This window comes from Mauremys mutica, chromosome 15, assembly GCF_020497125.1.
Source record: "Mauremys mutica isolate MM-2020 ecotype Southern chromosome 15, ASM2049712v1, whole genome shotgun sequence".
NCBI classification, from domain to species: Eukaryota; Metazoa; Chordata; order Testudines; family Geoemydidae; genus Mauremys; species Mauremys mutica.
This window is the reverse complement of record NC_059086.1, coordinates 28,039,243-28,058,790: the sequence shown is the minus strand read 5'-3', so window position 1 is coordinate 28,058,790 and position 19,548 is coordinate 28,039,243. Positions and strand designations below refer to the sequence as shown.

Below are 19,548 nucleotides of genomic sequence, written 5' to 3'. Positions count from 1 at the left end.
ACAGTCACTTACCCCAAGTGCTGCTTTGGGACTCCTCCACATAGATGCTGCTGGTGAGCACTAAATGACACCTAGTTCAATCTAACAAAGTCCTCTTCAAATAAGACTATAGACATGCAAACTAGGGACCTTTCAGTTCACACCCACAGCATGCACATGGGGTGGTTACAGCGCAGCACTTCGGTGCGCATTCCTATTCACACCCCCGTACTCTGAACGATTGGGCAGTGGAGACGTAGCCAGAATCCTGCTGTTCCATAGGCATGAAATTCACTCTCAGTTGTTAGGGATGGTACTGAAATGTGAGCTGCCAACTCTGCAGTGCACATTTCTATCCTAGGCAGGGGGAGATGATTGTGATGATGACTAAGGTCCACACATTGTATGTGGTGATATTCCTAATGATCAGAGTGGGAAAGCACAGACACATGTTTACCAGGAGTTGACCCAAGTACCTGATTCCAACGCCTTGTTCTTACTCTTCTCAGTCTCTGAAATGAGGAAAAGAAAAGAGTTAGACAGAGAGACAGGAGCTATGTGATGCTGTGTGCCCCATAATGACTGGGGATAGTTACAGACACCCCACAGCCACAATTCAAGCCCCAGGAGCCTGCACTACAGAAATCATCTATAGAGAGTGGCTGGCCCCTTCTCCTGCATCAGAACAATGTGATGGGCATTCGATTGTCAAAGGCCAGGTGACACCTGTCTGTCTAACCAAGCATGAGAGCAGGTGACCCTGTGTCTGCTGCAGAGAGATCACAGTGCTGCGGTCGGACTGGGATAAGTAATGTGATTCTGATTTTGGCCTGAACTGTTCACTCAGCCTCGTCCTGCCTTTTCAGTGCTTCTATATCTGTTCAGCACTGTGTGTGTCTGGGAGCTTCTGCCAAGGGGCTCTATTGGGGAGGTGGATGAACTTACCAATCTTCTCATTCTGCACCTTGAGGTCTGCGGAGAGAAGTAAAGGAGAACATCCTGAGTTCAGTGTGGATCATTCCAAGAATAATGATGTAGGGTTATTCCAAAGTCTAAGTGCATCTACACTGCAGCTGGAAGTGAGCTTCCCAGTTTGGGCAGGCAGACAAGTGCTAGCTCTGAACGAGTTAGTGCGTTAAAAGCAGCAGGGTAGCCGGGGGTAACGTGCAGTAGCTTGGGCTAACCGCTCATATGCAAACCCACTCGGAACCCCTGGGCAAGTATTTGGGCAGCTGCCCTGAGCTGCTGCCCCTGCAACCACCAGCCACACTGCTATTGTTAGTGCACTAGCTCCAGCACAGCGAGTGTGAGTCTGGCTACCCGAGCTGGGAAGCTCGCTCTCAGCTGCAGTGTAGATGTGCCTAATGAACCAAAGGTCTCAGAACTGACAGGACATGTCAGACAAAACTTGTTACCAGGGCCGGCTCTACTGTTTTTGCTGCCCCAAGCAGCACAGCGAATTGCCACCGCGGATGGCATGGGCAGTCCGTGCGCCGTTAGGGTGGCATGCACGTTTCCGCGGCAGTGGCAATTGAGCGGCAGCTTTTGTCTTTAGCCGGAAGACAGAAGCCACCGAATAGCCGCCGCGGGCAGCTAAACATAGAAGCTGCCGCCGAATTGCCGCTGCCGCAGAAATGCGTGTGCCGCCCTAACGGCACATGGACTGCCCCCGCCGTCCTTGGCAGCAATTCGGCACACTGCTTGGAGCAGCAAAAACACAGGGACTGCCGCCCATTGCAAATTGCCGCCCCAAGCATCTGCTTGGAATGGCACAACAGACAAGCTCCCAGTTAAGGCCTTGGACAGAGCCCGCAAATTGCCCCAGCTGATGGCACTGCTGGGAATGAAGGGAGGGAGCGTCACAACTGAACATATATCCCATAGAGAGAGGCCTGAACTGCTGCAGCCTGTCACCCTGCCTCAGACCTTCTATTTCTATGCTGGGCAATCCCTTTGTGGTGCTGATCTGCAAAAGTGTGTAACTCTCGGTTCAGTGGTTGGCAGGAGCTTAGCTGGGGAAGGGCTCTGTGGGGCTGTGCAGCACTGGATTTACTGCCCACCTCTAGACCCTGGGTCAGGACCAGTCCTGGGTCTCATGGGAAGACTGTGGGTTGTGGGTCCTATGAGAATGTACCTCACTGAGCACATACTGAGTGTAGAAGGGTTTGGAGTCTCTGTTTATTTGAGGCCCAGCCCCGGGGTAGGAGGGTGGTTAGAGTGTGAGGAACAGAACAAGACTGGACAGGACTGGGGAGTTCAGGGCTGGGATACCAGTGAGGTAGTTGGTAGGGAGTGAGGGACACCAGCTGGCCTGTGTAGCCCAGGGCTGGGATCGTGGTGGTTACGGTTGAGGACAGAGGGGCACCAGCAGAGCAATGAGCATGTAGGGAGCTCAGAATTGGGATAGCAGATATTTTGCAGGTTGGAACTGAGATGTATCCACTAGGGTTGCCAACTGTGGTTGGATGCAGGGCCGGTGCAAGGAAGTTTCGCGCCCTAGGCGAAACTTTCCTTTGCACCCCCCATCCAGCTAACCGCGCCCCCCACAGCAGCTAACTCAGCTCCCTACCCGTGGAACCCCCCCTACAGCAGCTACCCCCCCCACCACAACAGCTAACCCCTCTCCACCCCCATCCCCCCACGGCAACTAACCCCACCCGGGGAGACTCTCTCCCACCCCCCGTGGCAGCTAACCCCACCTGGCCAAGGATAGGTCACATGTGCAATATAGATATATTGAATTATTCCTGAATTCATCTCCAAAAAGAAAACAAGATTGCTAGTGACAGTGGCACAAACCCAAACTAGGATGAAGCAAGAACTCGTTTGCTTATCATTTTTGTAGCTAGAATACAGGTGCTCTTGTTCAGTAGCAAAGATAAACCAAAAAAGACAACTTTTTTCAAAGGCAATTCAGTCTGTATCTAAAATTATTCAGTATGGGTTTGTGTAGTAAAGTGCACAATAAATTGTGTTCACACTGTGGAATTTGTTTGTAAAAAAAAAAACAAAAAAACCCTAGCCCTAACCCTGCCTTGGGAGACTTCCCGCCCTCCCCCGCCCCACCCCAGCAGCTAACCCTGCCTGGGGAGACTCCCCCCCTCCCCCCCTCCCCGGCAGCTAACCCTGCCTGGGGAGACTTCGCCCCCGCCACGGCCGCTAACCCTGCCTTGGGAGACCCTGCTGCAGCTAACCCTGCCTGGTGATCCCGCCCCAGCTCACCTCGGCTCCGCCTCCTCCGCTGAGCACGCTGGCGCTGCTCTAATTCTCCTCCCCGCCCAGGCTTGCGGCGCCGATTGGAGTAGACTTAGAGCGGGGGCTGTGTGCTCCACGGAGGAGGCAGAGTGGAGGTAAGCTGGGGCGGGGAGCTGTTCCCCTGTGCGCCCCCCCCCCCGTTACTGTGGGTGGCCCTCCCCGCGCCCCCCCACCCAGCTCACCTCCACTCCAACTCCTCGCCTGAGGGGAATTTTAGGCACCCCCAACCACTAGGCGCCCTAGGCGGCCGTCTAGTTTGCCTAAATGTTTGCACTGGCCCTGGTTGGATGTATTCCTGAAGGTTTCATCAATGACATAATGGTTAATTAAAGATTAATCTTGAATTTATGGAAACTCCAGGCCAATCCTGGAAGGTTGGCAACACTAGTATCCACAGACCTCTGTGGAGGAACTTTGCTCAGCCCCTGACTCAGGGCTTGTCTACGCAGCCCCATAGTTCAGACTACAGGTGCTTCTGTGTAACTGTCCTGTGTGGATGCTGCTGGTGTGCACTGAACAGTCCCTAGTTTGCACTAATACAGTCCTCTGAAGATGGGACTATGTTAATCTGAAATAGGAACCTTTAAATTCACACCCACAGCATCCACATGGGTTGTCACAGTGCAACACTTTGGTGTGCATTGCTATTTACACCCCCATAATCTGAACAATTGTTGGCCGTGTGGAGATAGACTGAGTCCCACCATCCCACATGCAATAAATTCACTCTCCGTTGTTAAGGATGATATTGAAATGTGAGCTGCAAACACTGCAGTGTTCATTTATTTCCAACCCGGGAGGGGATAATCAGGAAGGTGACTCAAATACACACACTGTATATGGGAATTTCTCCATTTTGTTACCTTGTGAAAGTACAGACACACCTTTACTAGTGGTTTAGCCAAATACCTGATTCAAAGGCCTTCCTCTGAGCTTCTGAAATAGGGAGGAGAAAAGAGTTAGACACAGAGACTGGAGCTGTGTGATCCACTGTGCCCCAAAATGACTGGGTTTCGTTGCACACACCCCATAGTCACACTCCCATCCCCAATGCAGGAATGAGTAGCTTTGATAGAATCGGGGTTGGTGGTTAGTGATACGCACCAACACACAAGAGCCCTGGGATTTACAAAGCATTTAACCTTGACAGAAGATGTGGGGCTGGATCCTGATACTGCTCTGACATTCTTAACCCTTCCGTCTAAAGAAAATTGCTTTTCTGTGTTAGTAACGGCCCTTTGGAGCATCAAAGCTACACACTCCGGGTGTAACTAGGAGATGGACATGCTTATGGTTGCTTGGAGCTCACATCTGGGATCTGTCCTTGGCAGCAAACATGGAAACATGAGTCTGAATCTGGCTTCTTGCTCATTTCCACCTTCTGGGAAATGGCCCAGAAGAGCCTGCACTGCTGCAGTCAGCAATAGAAAGCGACTGCCCCCTCCTGCTCCATCAGAACAATGTGATTGGCATTGGATTGTCCAAGCCAAGGTGACACCTGTCTGTCTATCCAGGCATGAGAGCAGGTAACCCTGTGTCTGCTGCAGAGAGCTCAGAGTGCTGCGGTCAGACTGGGATAAGTAATGTGATTCTGATTTTGGCCTGAAGTGTTCACTCAGCCCTGCTCTGTGGTGTCTGTGCTTCTGGATCTGCTCAGCACCTTGCGTGGCTGGGAACCGCTGCACAAGGGCTCTACTGGGGACATGGATGAACTTACCAATCGTCCTAAGCAGCTTGCTGCACTCTGGGGAGAGAAGAAAAGGTGATCATCTTGGATTCAGCATGGGCCTGCTCCAAATTGTGGGCACGGCTATTGTGCAGCTGGGAGGGTGCTTCCCAGTTTGGACAGGCAGACATGTGCTAGATCTGCTTGAGCCAGTTGGCTAAAAGTAGCAGGGAAGCACATGCTGGAGTTTGGGCTAGTCGCTAAAGAACAAACTTGTTCGGACCTCCTGGTGCATAGTCAGGTGAATACCCTTAGCTCCTGCCCATACTGCTCCCAGATACACTGGTAGCCCAGGCATGCTATATCAGCAGCAGAGCCCTAGAGTTTCACACTCTCATCTCCATGGCCATCCAGAACACGTTACCTCTGACCAGGGGTCTCAGTTCATGAGCTAGTTTTGGTGGAAGGCCCTGTGCCTAAAGGGGGTCCACACGTGTTTTTTCTCTGCTTATCCTCCCAAATCCGGCAGCCAAAAGGAAAGGACAAATAAGATCCTTGAACAGTAGCTGTGATATTACGCCAGCCAGCACCACAATGATTGGTCCTTGCCTCTCCCTTCTGCAGAGTTTCCACATAACAACTTAGACCATTAATCCATGGATCAAAAAAGACCCTTTTGTACTTAGTATGGGTACCACCCCTGACTCCATCCGCAATTACCTATGTCATGAATGAACTTACCAATCATTCATTCATAGAATCATAGAATCTCAGGGTTGGAAGGGACCTCAGGAGGTCATCTAGTCCAACCCCCTGCTCAAAGCAGGACCAAACCCAACTAAATCATCCCAGCCAGGGCTTTGTCAAGCCTGACCTTAAAAACATCTAAGGAAGGAGATTCCACTACCTCTCTAGGTAACCCATTCCAGTTCTTCACCACCCTACTAGTGAAAAAGTTTTTCCTAATGTCCAACCTAAACCTCCCCCTCTGTAACTTGAGACCATTACTCCTTGTTCTGTCATCTTCTACCACTGAGAACAGTCTAGATCCATCCTCTTTGGAACCCCCTTTCAGGTAGTTGAAAGTAGCTATCAAATCCCCCTTCATTCTTCTCTTCTACAGACTAAACAATCCTAGTTCCCTCAGCCTCTCCTCATAAGTCATGTGCTCCAGCCTCCTAATCATTTTTGTTGCCCTCCGCTGGACTCATCTCCCAGCCCAGCCTAGTACAGCAGAGTAATCAGGTTCATGAGTAAGGAAACATCTTCAAAAGGCAGGACAAGACTACAAACATTATGCAGACCATCAACAGCAAAGCCCCACCTACTCAGTGGGTCAAGAAGTATGGCTCTCGATGGAGCATCTCTGCACAGGCAGACCCACTCACAAGCTAGACTTTCAGTTCCTTGGTTCCTTTACGATATAGAAACAGGTTAACTCAGTCTTTGAATGTCAATTTCCCCACTCTCAGAAGATTCACCTGGTGTTTCATGTCTCCCTTTTGAAACCCTACACGGAAATCACCTTTAACATAAGAACATAAGAACATAAGAAAGGCCGTACCGGGTCAGACCAGAGGTCCATCTAGCCCAGTATCTGTCTACCGACAGTGGCCAATGCCAGGTGCCCCTGAGGGAGTGAACCTAACAGGCAACGATCAAGTGATCTCTCTCCTGCCATCCATCTCCATCCTCTGACGAACAGAGGCTAGGGACACCATTCTTACCCATCCTGGCTAATAGCCATTTATGGACTTAGCCACCATGAATTTATCCAGTCCCCTTTTAAACATTGTTATAGTCCTAGCCTTCACAACCTCCTCAGGTAAGGAGTTCCACAAGTTGACTGTGCGCTGCATGAAGAAGAACTTCCTTTTATTTGTTTTAAACCTGCTGCCTATTAATTTCATTTGGTGACCCCTAGTTCTTGTATTATGGGAATAAGTAAATAACTTTTCCTTATCCACTTTCTCAACATCACTCATGATTTTATATACCTCTATCATGTCCCCCCTTAGTCTTCTCTTTTCCAAACTGAAGAGTCCTAGCCTCTTTAATCTTTCCTCATATGGGACCCTCTCTAAACCCCTAATCATTTTAGTTGCTCTTTTCTGAACCTTTTCTAGTGCTAGAATATCTTTTTTGAGGTGAGGAGACCACATCTGTACACAGTATTCGAGATGTGGGCGTACCATGGATTTATATAAGGGCAATAATATATTCTCAGTCTTATTCTCTATCCCCTTTTTAATGATTCCTAACATCCTGTTTGCTTTTTTGACCGCCTCTGCACACTGCGTGGACATCTTCAGAGAACTATCCACTATAACTCCAAGATCTTTTTCCTGACTCGTTGTAGCTAAATTAGCCCCCATCATGTTGTATGTATAGTTGGGGTTATTTTTTCCCATGTGCATTACTTTACATTTATCCACATTAAATTTCATTTGCCATTTTGTTGCCCAATCACTTAGTTTTGTGAGATCTTTTTGAAGTTCTTCACAATCTGCTTTTGTCTTAACTATCTTGAGCAGTTTAATATCATCTGCAAACTTTGCCACCTCACTGTTTACCCCTTTCTCCAGATCATTTATGAATAAATTGAATAGGATTGGTCCTAGGACTGACCCTTGGGGAACACGACTAGTTACCCCTCTCCATTCTGAGAATTTACCATTAATTCCTACCCTTTCTTCCCTGTCCTTTAACCAGTTCTCAATCCATGAAAGGACCTTTCCTTTTATCCCATGACAGCTTAATTTACGTAAGAGCCTTTGGTGAGGGACCTTGTCAAAGGCTTTCTGGAAATCTAAGTACACTATGTCCACCGGATCCCCCTTGTCCACATGTTTGTTGACCCCTTCAAAGAACTCTAATAGATTAGTAAGACACGATTTCCCTTTACAGAAACCATGTTGACTATCGCTCAAGAGTTTATGTTTTTCTATGTGTCTGACAATTTTATTCTTTACTATTGTTTCAACTAATTTGCCCGGTACCGACGTTAGACTTACCGGTCTGTAATTGCCGGGATCACCCCTAGAGCCCTTTTTAAATATTGGCGTTACATTAGCTAACTTCCAGTCATTGGGTACCGAAGCCGATTTAAAGGACAGGTTACAAACCTTAGTTAATAGTTCCGCAACTTCACATTTGAGTTCTTTCAGAACTCTTGGGTGAATGCCATCTGGTCCCGGTGACTTGTTAATGTTGAGTTTATCAATTAATTCCAAAACCTCCTCTAGTGACACTTCAATCTGTGACAGTTCCTCAGATTTGTCACCTACAAAAGCCAGCTCAGATTTGGGAATCTCCCTAACATCCTCAGCCATGAAGACTGAAGCAAAGAATCCATTTAGTTTTTCCGCAATGACTTTATCATCTTTAAGCGCTCCTTTTGAATTTTGATCGTCAAGGGGCCCCACTGGTTGTTTAGCAGGCTTCCTGCTTCTGATGTACTTAAAAAACATTTTGTTATTACCTTTGGAGTTTTTGGCTAGCCGTTCTTCAAACTCCTCTTTGGCTTTTCTTATTACACTCTTGCACTTAAGTTGGCAGCGTTTGTGCTCCTTTCTATTTGCCTCACTAGGATTTGACTTGCACTTTTTAAAGGAAGTCTTTTTATCTCTCACTGCTTCTTTTACATGGTTGTTAAGCCACGGTGGCTCTTTTTTAGTTTTTTTTACTGTTTTTCTTAATTTGGGGTATACATTGAAGTTGGGCCTCTATTATGGTGTCTTTAAAAAGGGCCCATGCAACTTGCAGGGATTTCACTTTAGTCACTGTACCTTTTAACTTTTGTCTAACTAACCCTCTCATTTTTGTATAGTTCCCCCTTTTGTATAGTTCCCCCTTTGACAGGCTTTGGTACCTTATCTGAGTTGGATACGGCCCCCAGCACACCTGAGCAATGGCAGAAAATATACCCTCCCCTGCACTAATATGAGCATTCCACAAATATCACCTCAAAAAGCCTGGTTCAATGTTGCCCAGAGGGTCTCACTTGTCAAGGGACTAATGCCAGGGAGATGTCTTGAAGCCTGGTTCACAGGGCTCTTCTCAGCCAGTAAGTTGCAACCCACCTCCCAGTGACCTGCTGACAGCTACCAGAACTACAATCGCAAATTTGACAGAGGACTCCAGTCCAGGGATCTGATTAGTGCAGGGTGGCCAACCTGCAGCTCCAAAGCCACATGCGGCTCTTCAGAAGTTAATATGAGGCTCCTTGTATAGGCACCGACTCCGGGGCTGGAGCTACAGGCACCAACTTTCCAATGTGCAATGGGGTGCTCATTGCTCAAACCCTGGCTCTGCCAAAGGTCCTGCCCCCACGCCACCGCTTCCCACCTCCTCCCCTAAGCCTGCAGCCCCTACCCTTCCTCCCCAGAACCTCCTGCACACCATGAAAAAAACTGATCAGGAGGTGTGGGGAAGGAGAGGGAGGCGCAGATCGGCGGGTCTGCCGATGGGCAGGAGGCACTGGGAGAGGGCTGGGGAGCTGATCAGATGCTGCTGACGTATTACTGTGGCTCTATGGCAATATACACTGGTAAATTCTGCCTCCTTCTCAGGCTCAAGTTGGTCACCCCTGGATTAGTGGAACAGGTGGGTCCTGACTGGTTCTCTCGTCAATTTAAACCAAGCACAGGACCAGTAAGTTGTCCATGCTGTCAGAGAAAAACTTAGTTCTCACTCTTTGGTTGGGTGCAGCAAAATTATAAATATATATATATATATTTACAATTGCATAGAGCGAGGGACTGAGCTAGGACACAGGGTTTCCCCCTCCTAGGCAGGACTCTTCACAGTAAACAATTACAGCAGCATTTATACTTTTTGTTACATACAATAATAAGCAACAGCTGCATTTTGTTTATACATAGGCCATCTTGATATCTTATTTTTTTTTATTTTTATTTAGAAACCAGTCTACATTCCTTATTATTGACACAAGGTCGCAACAACTTTTTACATAGTTCTTTCCCACTTGCCTCACACAATCCTTGTTTCTACAAATCTTGTGTTCTTAGGGTTACAGCTAGCCTGACTCTTGCTCTACTTCCACAATGCAAATGGGATTTTCACTGCTAAGTTCTGCTTCCCTTGTGCTAACTGCTCCTACTCCCAGACTCTGATCTCCTGGTAACCTGACCTGCCTGTCTCCTCACACCTGACTCCTGTTCCAACAACTAGGCCTGACCACCCACATCCTGTTCATGACACTCGAGCAGAGCTAGCATGTGTCTGGCTACCCGATCTGGGAAAACTGCTTCCAGCTGCAGTACAGACGTACCCAAAGAGCCAAGGGTCTCAGATCTGACAGGACATGCCAGACAAAGTTGTTGTTAATGAACAATAGAGAAGGTCCCAAATCAGCAATAAAACAGAGCTCACAAATTGTCCTTTGGGATTGCGCCCCCAGCTGATGGCAGCACCCCCAGCTGATGGCATTGCAGGGAATGAGGAAAGCGAGTGTCACACCAGAACATATATTGGGAACAGAGAGGCCTGCAGTGCTGCAGTCTGTCACTCGGCTACAAAGCTCCTATTTCTGTGCCGGGCAATCCCTTTGTGATTTTGATTTGCAAATGTGTGTAACTCTAGGCTCAGTGGTTGGAAGGAGCTTAGATGGGGAAGGACTCTGTGGAGTTGGGTGGCACTGGAATTACTGTCCATCCCCAGATACATGGGGTCAGGTCCTGTCTCGAATCTCAGTGAAACAATGTGGGTGGTGGGGCCCATCAGAGTGCCCCTCACAGAGCCCATTTAGAATGTAGTAGGATTTGGAGACTCTGTTCATTTGAGGCCCAGGCCTAAACTAGGAGGCGGAAAAACAGGACTAAGGAGCTGACAGCTGGGATAGCAGGGAAGCAGTGGGTGGAATCTCTGTTCATTTCATGCCCAGGCCAAGAGTATAAGGACGAAGATGTGTTGGGGAAGGAGTGTACAGGACTGAGGAGCTCAGGGCTGGGATAACAGGGAGGTAGATGGTGGGGAATGAGGGGCACCAGCAGAGCTGTGTGCATGTGGGGAGCTCAGAGTTGGGATGGCAGATTATTTTGCAAGTCAGAATTGAGATATTTCCACAGACCTGCATGGAGGAAGTTTGCCCAGCCCCTCACTAAGGGCTTGTCTTAGTTGGTGTGATTATCCTACTAATCCAGCCAGCAGTATCAATTAAGCTCAGCACACAGCAAGCAACTCCCAAACACAAAGAAACACACACTACAGACAGTCATTTACCCCAAGTGCTGCTTTGGGACTGCTCCACATGGATGCTGCTGGTGAGCACTAAACGACACCTAGTTCATTCTAACAAAGTCCTCTTCAAATAAAACTATAGACATGCAAACTAGGGACCTTTCAGTTCACACCCACAGCATGCACATGGGTTGGTTACAGCGCAGCACTTCGGTGCGTATTCCTATTCACACCCCCGTACTCTGAACGATTGGGCAGTGGAGACGTAGCCAGAATCCTGCTGTTCCATAGGCGTGAAATTCACTCTCAGTTGTTAGGGATGGTACTGAAATGTGAGCAGTGCACATTTCTATCCTAGGCAGGGGGAGATGATTGTGATGGTGACTAAGGTCCACACATTGTATGTGGTGATATTCCTAATGATCAGAGTGGGAAAGCACAGACATGCGTTTACCAGGAGTTGACCCAAGTACCTGATTCCAACGCCTTGTTCTTACTCTTCTCAGTCTCTGAAATGAGGAAAAGAAAAGAGTTAGACAGAGAGACAGGAGCTATGTGATGCTGTGTGCCCCATAATGACTGGGGTTAGTTACAGACACCCCACAGCCACAATTCAAGCCCCAGGAGCCTGCACTGCAGAAATCATCTATAGAGAGTGGCTGGCCCCTTCTCCTGCATCAGAACAATGTGATGGGCATTCGATTGTCAAAGGCCAGGTGACACCTGTCTGTCTAACCAAGCATGAGAGCAGGTGACCCTGTGTCTGCTGCAGAGAGATCACAGTGCTGCAGTCGGACTGGGATAAGTAATGTGATTCTGATTTTGGCCTGAACTGTTCACTCAGTCTCGTCCTGCCTTTTCAGTGCTTCTATATCTGTTCAGCACTGTGTGTGTCTGGGAGCTTCTGCCAAGGGGCTCTATTGGGGAGGTGGATGAACTTACCAATCTTCTCATTCTGCACCTTGAGGTCTGCGGAGAGAAGTAAAGGAGAACATCCTGTGTTTAGTGTGGATCATTCCAAGAACAGTGACATAGGGTTATTCCAAAGTCTAAGTGCATCTACACTGCAGCTGGAAGTGAGCTTCCCAGTTTGGGCAGGCAGACAAGTGCTAGCTCTGAACGAGTTAGTGCGTTAAAAGCAGCAGGGTAGCCGGGGGTAACGTGCAGTAGCTTGGGCTAACCGCTCATATGCAAACCCCTGGGCAAGTATTTGGGCAGCTGCCCTGAGCTGCTGCCCCTGCAACTACCAGCCACACTGCTATTGTTAGTGCACTAGCTCCAGCACAGCGAGTGTGAGTCTGGCTACCCGAGCTGGGAAGCTCGCTCTCAGCTGCAGTGTAGACGTGCCTAATGAGCCAAGGGTCTCAGAACTGACAGGACATGTCAGACAAAACTTGTTACCAGGGCCGGCTCTACTGTTTTTGCCACCCCAAGCAGTGCACCAAATTGCCACGGAGGACGGCATGGGCAGTCTGTTTGCCGTTAGGGCAGCATGCACGTTTCTGCGGCAGCGGCAATTGAGTGGCAGCTTCTGTCTTCAGCCGGAAGACAGAAGCCACCGAATAGCCAACGCGGGCAGCTGAACATAGAAGCTGCCGCCGAATTGCCGCAGTTGCGGAAATGCGCGAGCCACCCTAACGGCACATGGACTGCCCCCGCCGTCCTTGGCAGCAATTCAGAGCACTGCTTGGAGCGGCAAAAACACAGGGACTGCGGCCCATTGCAAATTGCCGCCCCAAGCACCTGCTTGGAATGCTGGTGCCTGGAGCCGGCCCTGGTTGTTATGGCACAACAGACAAGGTCCCAGATAAGGCCTTAGACAGAGCCCACAAATTGCCCCAGCTGATGGTACTGCCGGGAATGAAGGGAAGGAACGTCACACAAGAACATGTATCCTGTAGAGAGAGGCCTGCACTGCTACAGCCTGTCACCCGGCCTCACACCTCCTATTTCTGTGCTGGGCAATCCCTTTGTGGTGCTGATCTGCAAAAGTGTGTAACTTTAAGGTTAGTGATTCGCAGGAGCTTAGCTGGGAAAGGGCTCTGTGGGGCTCTGTGGCACTGGATTTACTGCCCACCTCTAGACCATGGGTCAGGACCGGTCCTGGGTCTCATGGGAAGACTGTGGGTTGTGGGTCCTATGAGAATGTACCTCACTGAGCACATAGCGAGAGTAAAAATGTTTGGAGTCTCTGTTTATCTGAGGCACAGGCCTAAAGTAGGAAGTTGGTTGGGTGAGGAAGAGAACAGGACTATACAGCTCTGGGTTGTTCAGGGCTGGGATTGCAGGGGAGTAATTGGTAGGGAGTGAGGGACACCAGCTGTGCCAGGGGAGCCTAGGACTTGGATAGTGGTGGTTATGGTTGGGGACTGAGGGGCACCAGCAGAGCTGTATGCATGTAGGGAGCTCAGAATTGGGGTAGGAGCTATTTTTCAGGTTGGAACTGAGATGTATTCACTAGGGTTGCCAACTGTGCTTGGACATATTCCTGAAGGTTTCATCTTATGGCATAATCTTTAATTAAATATTAATCTTGAATTCCTGGAGACTACAGGCCAATGCTGGAAGGTTGGCAACACTAGTATCCACAGATCTCTGTGGAGGAAGTTTGCTCAGCCCCTGACTCAGGGCTTGTCTACACAGCCCCATAGTTCAGCCTACAGGTGCTTCTGTGTAACTGTCCTGTGTGGATGCTGCTGGTGTGCACTGAACAGTCCCTAGTTTGCACTAATACAGTCCTCTTCAGCTAGGACTATTTAATCTGAAATAGGAACCTTTAAATTCACACCCACAGCATCCACATGGATTGTCACAGTGCAGCACTTTGGTGTGCATTGCTATTTACACCACCATAATCTGAACATTTGGGGGCAGTGCGGAGAGAGCCTGAGTCCCCCCATCCCAGATGCAATAAATTCACTCTCTGTTTTTAAGTATGATATTGAAAAAAGAAAATGAGGATTTCCTGGATAGACGTCAGGATCAGCTTCAGCGGGCACAATGTTCTGAAGATTCAGAGCAGGCTACGCAGCGGGGACAGAAGGCCAGCAAGGATAAGTGGCAGCATGTGACTTCCAGAAGGGGAAAGAGTACCAGAAACATCCATGTACCAGAAACACAGATACAGGTGAGCAACCGTTTTCATGTTCTCTCCGCAGGTACTAGTGCAGAGAGTGGAGTGGATGATACACCTGAGGGAACAGAGCAGAAGGAGACTCCACTGATTGGAAGGCATGAGATGCACCGTCCTAGGGATGGGGGTTCCACGACCACCACTCCCAAGAGGAGGAGGAGGAGGAGGGTGGTGGTGGTTGGCGACTCTCTCCTCAGGGGGAACTGAGTCATCTATCTGCTGCCCTGACCGGGAAAACCGAGAGGTGTGCTGCTTGCCAGGGGCTAGGATTCACAATGTGACGGAGAGACTGCCGAGACTCATCAAGTCCTCGGATCGCTACCCCTTCCTGCTTCTCCACGTGGGCACCAATGATACTGCCAAGAATGACCTTGAGCGCATCATTGCAGACTACGTGGCTCTGGGAAGAAGGATAAAGGAGTCTGAGGAGCAAGTGGTGTTCTCGTCTATCCTGCCTGTGGCAGGAAAAGGCCAGGGTAGAGACTGTCGAATCGTGGAAATCAACGAATGGCTACGCAGATGGTGTCGGAGAGAAGGGTTTGGATTCTCTGACCATGGGATGGTCTTCCAAGAAGAAGGATTGCTAGGCAGAGACGGGCTCCACCTCACGAAGAGAGGGAAGAGCATCTTTGCAAGCAGGCTGGCTAACCTAGTGAGGAGGGCTTTAAACTAGGTTCACCGGGGGAAGGAGACCAAAGCCCTGAGGTGAGTGGGGAAGTGGGATTCCAGGAGGAAGCACAAGCAGGAAACTGCAAGAGGGGAGGACTCCTGTCTCAGACCGAGAAAGCAGGACAATCAGCGAGTTATCTTAAGTGCCTATAAACAAATGCAAGAAGCCTGGGGAACAAGCAGGGAGAAATAGAAGTCCTGGCACAGTAAAGGAATTATGATGTAATTGGAATAACTGAGACTTGGTGGGATAACTCACATGATTGGAGTACTGTCATGGATGGATATAAACTGTTCAGGAAGGACAGGCAGGGCAGAAAAGGTGGGGGAGTTGCGTTGTATGTAAGAGAGCAATATGACTGCTCAGAGCTCCAGTATGAAATTGCAGAAAAACCTGAGAGTCTCTGGATTAAATTTAGAAGTATGAACAACAAGGGTGATGTCGTGGTGGGAGTCTGCTACAGACTACCGGACCAGGGGGATGAGGTGGACAAGGCTTTCTTCCAGCAACTAACAGAAGTTGCTAGATCACAGGCCCTGGTTCTCATGGGTGACTTTAATCACCCCGATATCTGCTGGGACAGCAATACAGCAGTGCACAGGCAATCCAGGAAGTTTCTGAAAAGTGTAGGGGACAATTTCCTGGTGCAAGTGCTGGAGGAACCAACTAGGGGAAAAGCTCTTCTTGACCTGTTGCTCACAAACAGGGAAGAAATAGTAGAGGAAGCAATAGTGGATGGGAACCTGGGAGGCAGTGACCATGAGATGGTCGAGTTCAGGATCCTGACACAAGGAAGAAAGGAGAGCAGTAGAACAGAGACCCTGGACTTCAGAAAAGCAGACTTCGACTCCCTCAGGGAACTGATGGGCAAGGTCCCCTGGGAGAATAACATGACGGGGAAAGGAGTCGAGGAAAGCTGGCTGTATTTTAAAGAAACCTTATTGATGTTGCAGGAACAAACCATCCCGATGTGTAGGAAGAAAAGTAAATATGGCAGGCGACCAGCTTGGCTCAACAGTGAAATCCTTGCTCATCTTAAACACAAAAAAACTGCTTACAAGAAGTGGAAGATTGGACAAATAACCAGGGAGGAGTATAAAAGTATTGCTCAGGCATGCAGGAGTGAAATTAGGAAGGCCAAATCACACTTGGAGTTGCAGCTAGCCGGAGATGTTAGGAGTAACAAGAAGGGTTTCTTCAGATATGTTAGCAACAAGAAGAAAGTCAAGGAAAGTTTGGGCCCCTTGCTGAATGAGGGAGGGAACCTAGTGACAGAGGATGTGGAGAAAGCTATTGTACTCAATGCTTTTTTTGCCTCTATCTTCACAGACAAGGTCAGCTCCCAGACAGCTGCACTATGCAGCACGGTATGGGGAGGAGGTGACCAGCTCTCTGTGGGGAAAGAAGTAGTTCGGGACTATTTAGAAAAGCTGGACGAGCACAAGTCCATGGGGCCGGATGCGCTGCATCCGAGGGTGCTAAAGGAGTTGGCCGATGAGATTGCAGAGCCATTGGCCATTATCTTTGAAAAATCATGGCGATCGGGGGAGGTCCCAGATGACTGGAAAAAAGCTAATGTAGTGCCCATCTTTAAAAAAGGGAAGAAGGAAGATCCAAGGAACTACAGGCCAGTCAGTCTCACCTCAGTCCCTGGAAAAATCATGGAACAGGTCCTCAAGGAATCAATCCTGAACCACTTAAAGGAGGGGAAAGTGATCAGGAACGGTCAGCATGGATTCACCAAGGGCAAGTCATGCCTGACTAACCTAATTGCCTTCTATGATGAGATAACCGGCTCTGTGGATGAGGGGAAAGCAGTGGATGTGCTATTTCTGGACTTTAGCAAAGCTTTTGATACAGTCTCCCACAGTATTCTTGCCAGCAAGTTAAAGAAGTCTGGGCTGGATGAATGGACGGTAAGGTGGATAGAAAATGGCTAGATGGTCGGGCTCAATGGGTAGTGATCAATGGTTCCATGTCTAGTTGGCAGCCGGTATCAAGTGGGGTGCCCCAGGGGTCGGTTCTGGGGCCGGTTTTATTCAATATTTTCATTAACGATCTGGAGGATGGTGTGGACTGCACCCTTAGCAAGTTTGCAGATGACACTAAACTGGGAGGAGTGGTTGATACGCTGGAGGGTAGGGATAGGATACAGAGGGACCTAGACAAATTAGAGGATTGGGCCAAAAGAAATATGATGAGGTTCAACAAGGACAAGTGCAGAGTCCTGCACTTAGGACGGAAGAATCCCATGCACTGCTACAGACTAGGGACCGAATGGCTGGGCAGCAGTTCTGCAGAAAAGGACCTAGGGGTTATGGTGGACGAAAAGCTGAATATGAGTCAACAGTGTGCCCTTGTTGCCATGAAGGCTAATGGCATTTCGGGTTGTATAAGTAGGGGCATTTCCAGCAGATCGAGGGAAGTGATCATTGCCCTCTATTCAGCACTGGAGAGGCCTCATTTGGAGTACTGTGTCCAGTTTTGGGCCCCACACTACAAGAAGGATGTGGATAAATTGGAGAGAGTCCAGCAGAGGGCAACAAAAATGATTAGGGGGCTGGAGCACATGACTTATGAGGAGAGGCTGAGGGAACTGGGATTGTTTAGCCTGCAGAAGAGAAGAATGAGGGGGGATTTGATAGCTGCTTTCAAGTACCTGAAAGGGGTTCCAAAGAGGATGGATCTAGACTGTTCTCAGTGGTAGATGATGACAGAACAAGGAGTAATGGTCTCAAGTTGCAGAGGGGGAGTTTTAGGTTGGATATTAGGAAAAACTTTTTCACTAGTAGGGTGGTGAAGCACTGGAATAGGTTACCTAGGGAGGTGGTGGAATCTCCTTCCTTAGAGGTTTTTAAGGTCAGGCTTGACAAAGCCCTGGCTGGGATGATTTAGTTGGGTTTGGTCCTGCTTTGAGCAGGGGGTTGGACTAGATGACCTCCTGAGGTCCCCTCCAACCCTGAGATTCTATGATTCTATGAAATGTGAGCTGCAAACACTGCCGTGTTTGTTTATTTCCAGGGCAAGGGGGGATGAATAGGAAGGTGACTCAAATCCGTACAATGTATATGGGGATTTCTCTATTACGTGTCAAAGCGCAGACACACGTTTACTAGGGCTTTAGCCAAGTACCTGATTCATAGGACTTCTTCCGAGCATCTGAAACAGGGAGGAGAAAAGAGTTAGACATGGAGACTGGATGTATGTGGTGCTGTGTGCCCCAAAATGACTGGTGCTAGTTGCAGACACCCCACAGTCACACTCCCAGCCCCAGTGAAGGAACGAATAGCTTTGATAAGATCGGGTTTGGTGGTTAGTGATACACACCAACACACAGGAGCCCTGGGATTTACAAAGCGTCTAACCCTTGACGGAAGTCTTGGGTCTGGATACCGATACATTTCTGACATTCTCAATTCTTCCATCTAAGGGGAATTCCTTTTCTGTGTTAGTAACATCCCTTTGGAGAATCAAATCTACATGCTCCTGGTGTAACTAGGGGGTGGACCTGCCTATGGTTGCTTGGAGCTCACATCTGGGATCTGTCCTTGGCAACAAAGCATGGAAATGTGAGTCTGAATCTGGATTCTTGCTCATCTCCACCTTCTGGGAAATGGCCCAGAAGAGCCTGCACTGCTGCAGTCATTTAAAGAAAGTGACTGGGTCCCTTCCGCTGCATAGAGCTCACAGTGCTGCAGTGGGACTGAGTAGACCCTAATGTGACTCAGAGTTTGGCCTAAACTATTCACTCAGCCCTGCCCTGTGGTGTCGGTGCTTCTGTATCTTCTCAGCACTGTGTGTGGCTGGGAGCCTCTGCCCAGGGGCTCTAATAGGGAGGTGGATGAACTTACCAAGGCTCTCATGCAGCTCCTGGCACTCTGGGGAGAGAAGAAAAGGAGACCACGATGGGTTCAGCGTGGTTTGTTCCAAGCACAGTGGCATAGAGCTGTTCCAAACTCTGGGTACGTCCACACTGTAGCTGGGAGTGAGCTTCCCAGTCTGGGCAGGCAGACGAGTGCTATCTCTGCTTGAGCTAGTGCTCTAAAAGCAGCAGGATAGCCGGGGGTAAGACATCCAGCAGCTTGGGCCAGCTGCTCCAGTACAAACCCACTCAGAACATCGGATTACGTACTTGGGTGGCTACCCTGAGCCGCTGCCCCTGGTACTCCAGCCACACTGCTGTTGTTAGCGCACTCACTGGAGCAGAACTAGCATGAGCCTGGGTATCTGCACTGGGATGTTTGCTCCCAGCTGCAGGGTAGATGTACCCAATGAGTAGGGCCCTACCAATTCATGGTCCATTTTGGTCAATTTCACAGTTATAGGATTTTTTAAATGGTAAATTTCATGATTTCAGTTATTTTAATCTGAAATTTCACAGTGTTGCAGTTGTAGGGGTCATCACCCAAAAAGGAGTTGGGGGGGGTAGGGCTCACACGGTTATTGCAGGCGGGGTTGTGGTACTGCTACCCTTACTTCCATGCTATTGCTGGCAATGGTTCTGCATCCAGAGCTGGGCAGCTGGAGAGTGGCGGCTGCTGGCAGGGAGCCCAGCTCAGAAGGCAGAGCCACCACCACCACCAGCGCAGAAGTAATGATGGCCTGGTATGGTATTGCCACCCTGACTTCTGCGCTGCTGCTGGC

At 49.1% G+C, this 19,548-nt stretch overlaps 1 protein-coding gene across 1 annotated transcript in view; it reads right to left on the bottom strand.

Moving 5' to 3' along the window:
* LOC123350604 (butyrophilin subfamily 3 member A2-like) overlaps window positions 1-19,548 on the bottom strand; it is a 70,412-nt gene that overhangs the window by 36,995 nt on the left and 13,869 nt on the right. The window contains exons 9-16 of the mRNA XM_044989256.1: window positions 18,756-18,782; window positions 18,037-18,063; window positions 12,044-12,070; window positions 11,575-11,610; window positions 4,952-4,978; window positions 4,144-4,170; window positions 925-951; window positions 456-491 (exon numbers count right to left, since the gene is read on the bottom strand). Coding sequence (XP_044845191.1) covers window positions 456-491; window positions 925-951; window positions 4,144-4,170; window positions 4,952-4,978; window positions 11,575-11,610; window positions 12,044-12,070; window positions 18,037-18,063; window positions 18,756-18,782 — 234 coding nt within the window. The remainder of the gene's footprint in view (window positions 1-455; window positions 492-924; window positions 952-4,143; window positions 4,171-4,951; window positions 4,979-11,574; window positions 11,611-12,043; window positions 12,071-18,036; window positions 18,064-18,755; window positions 18,783-19,548) is intronic.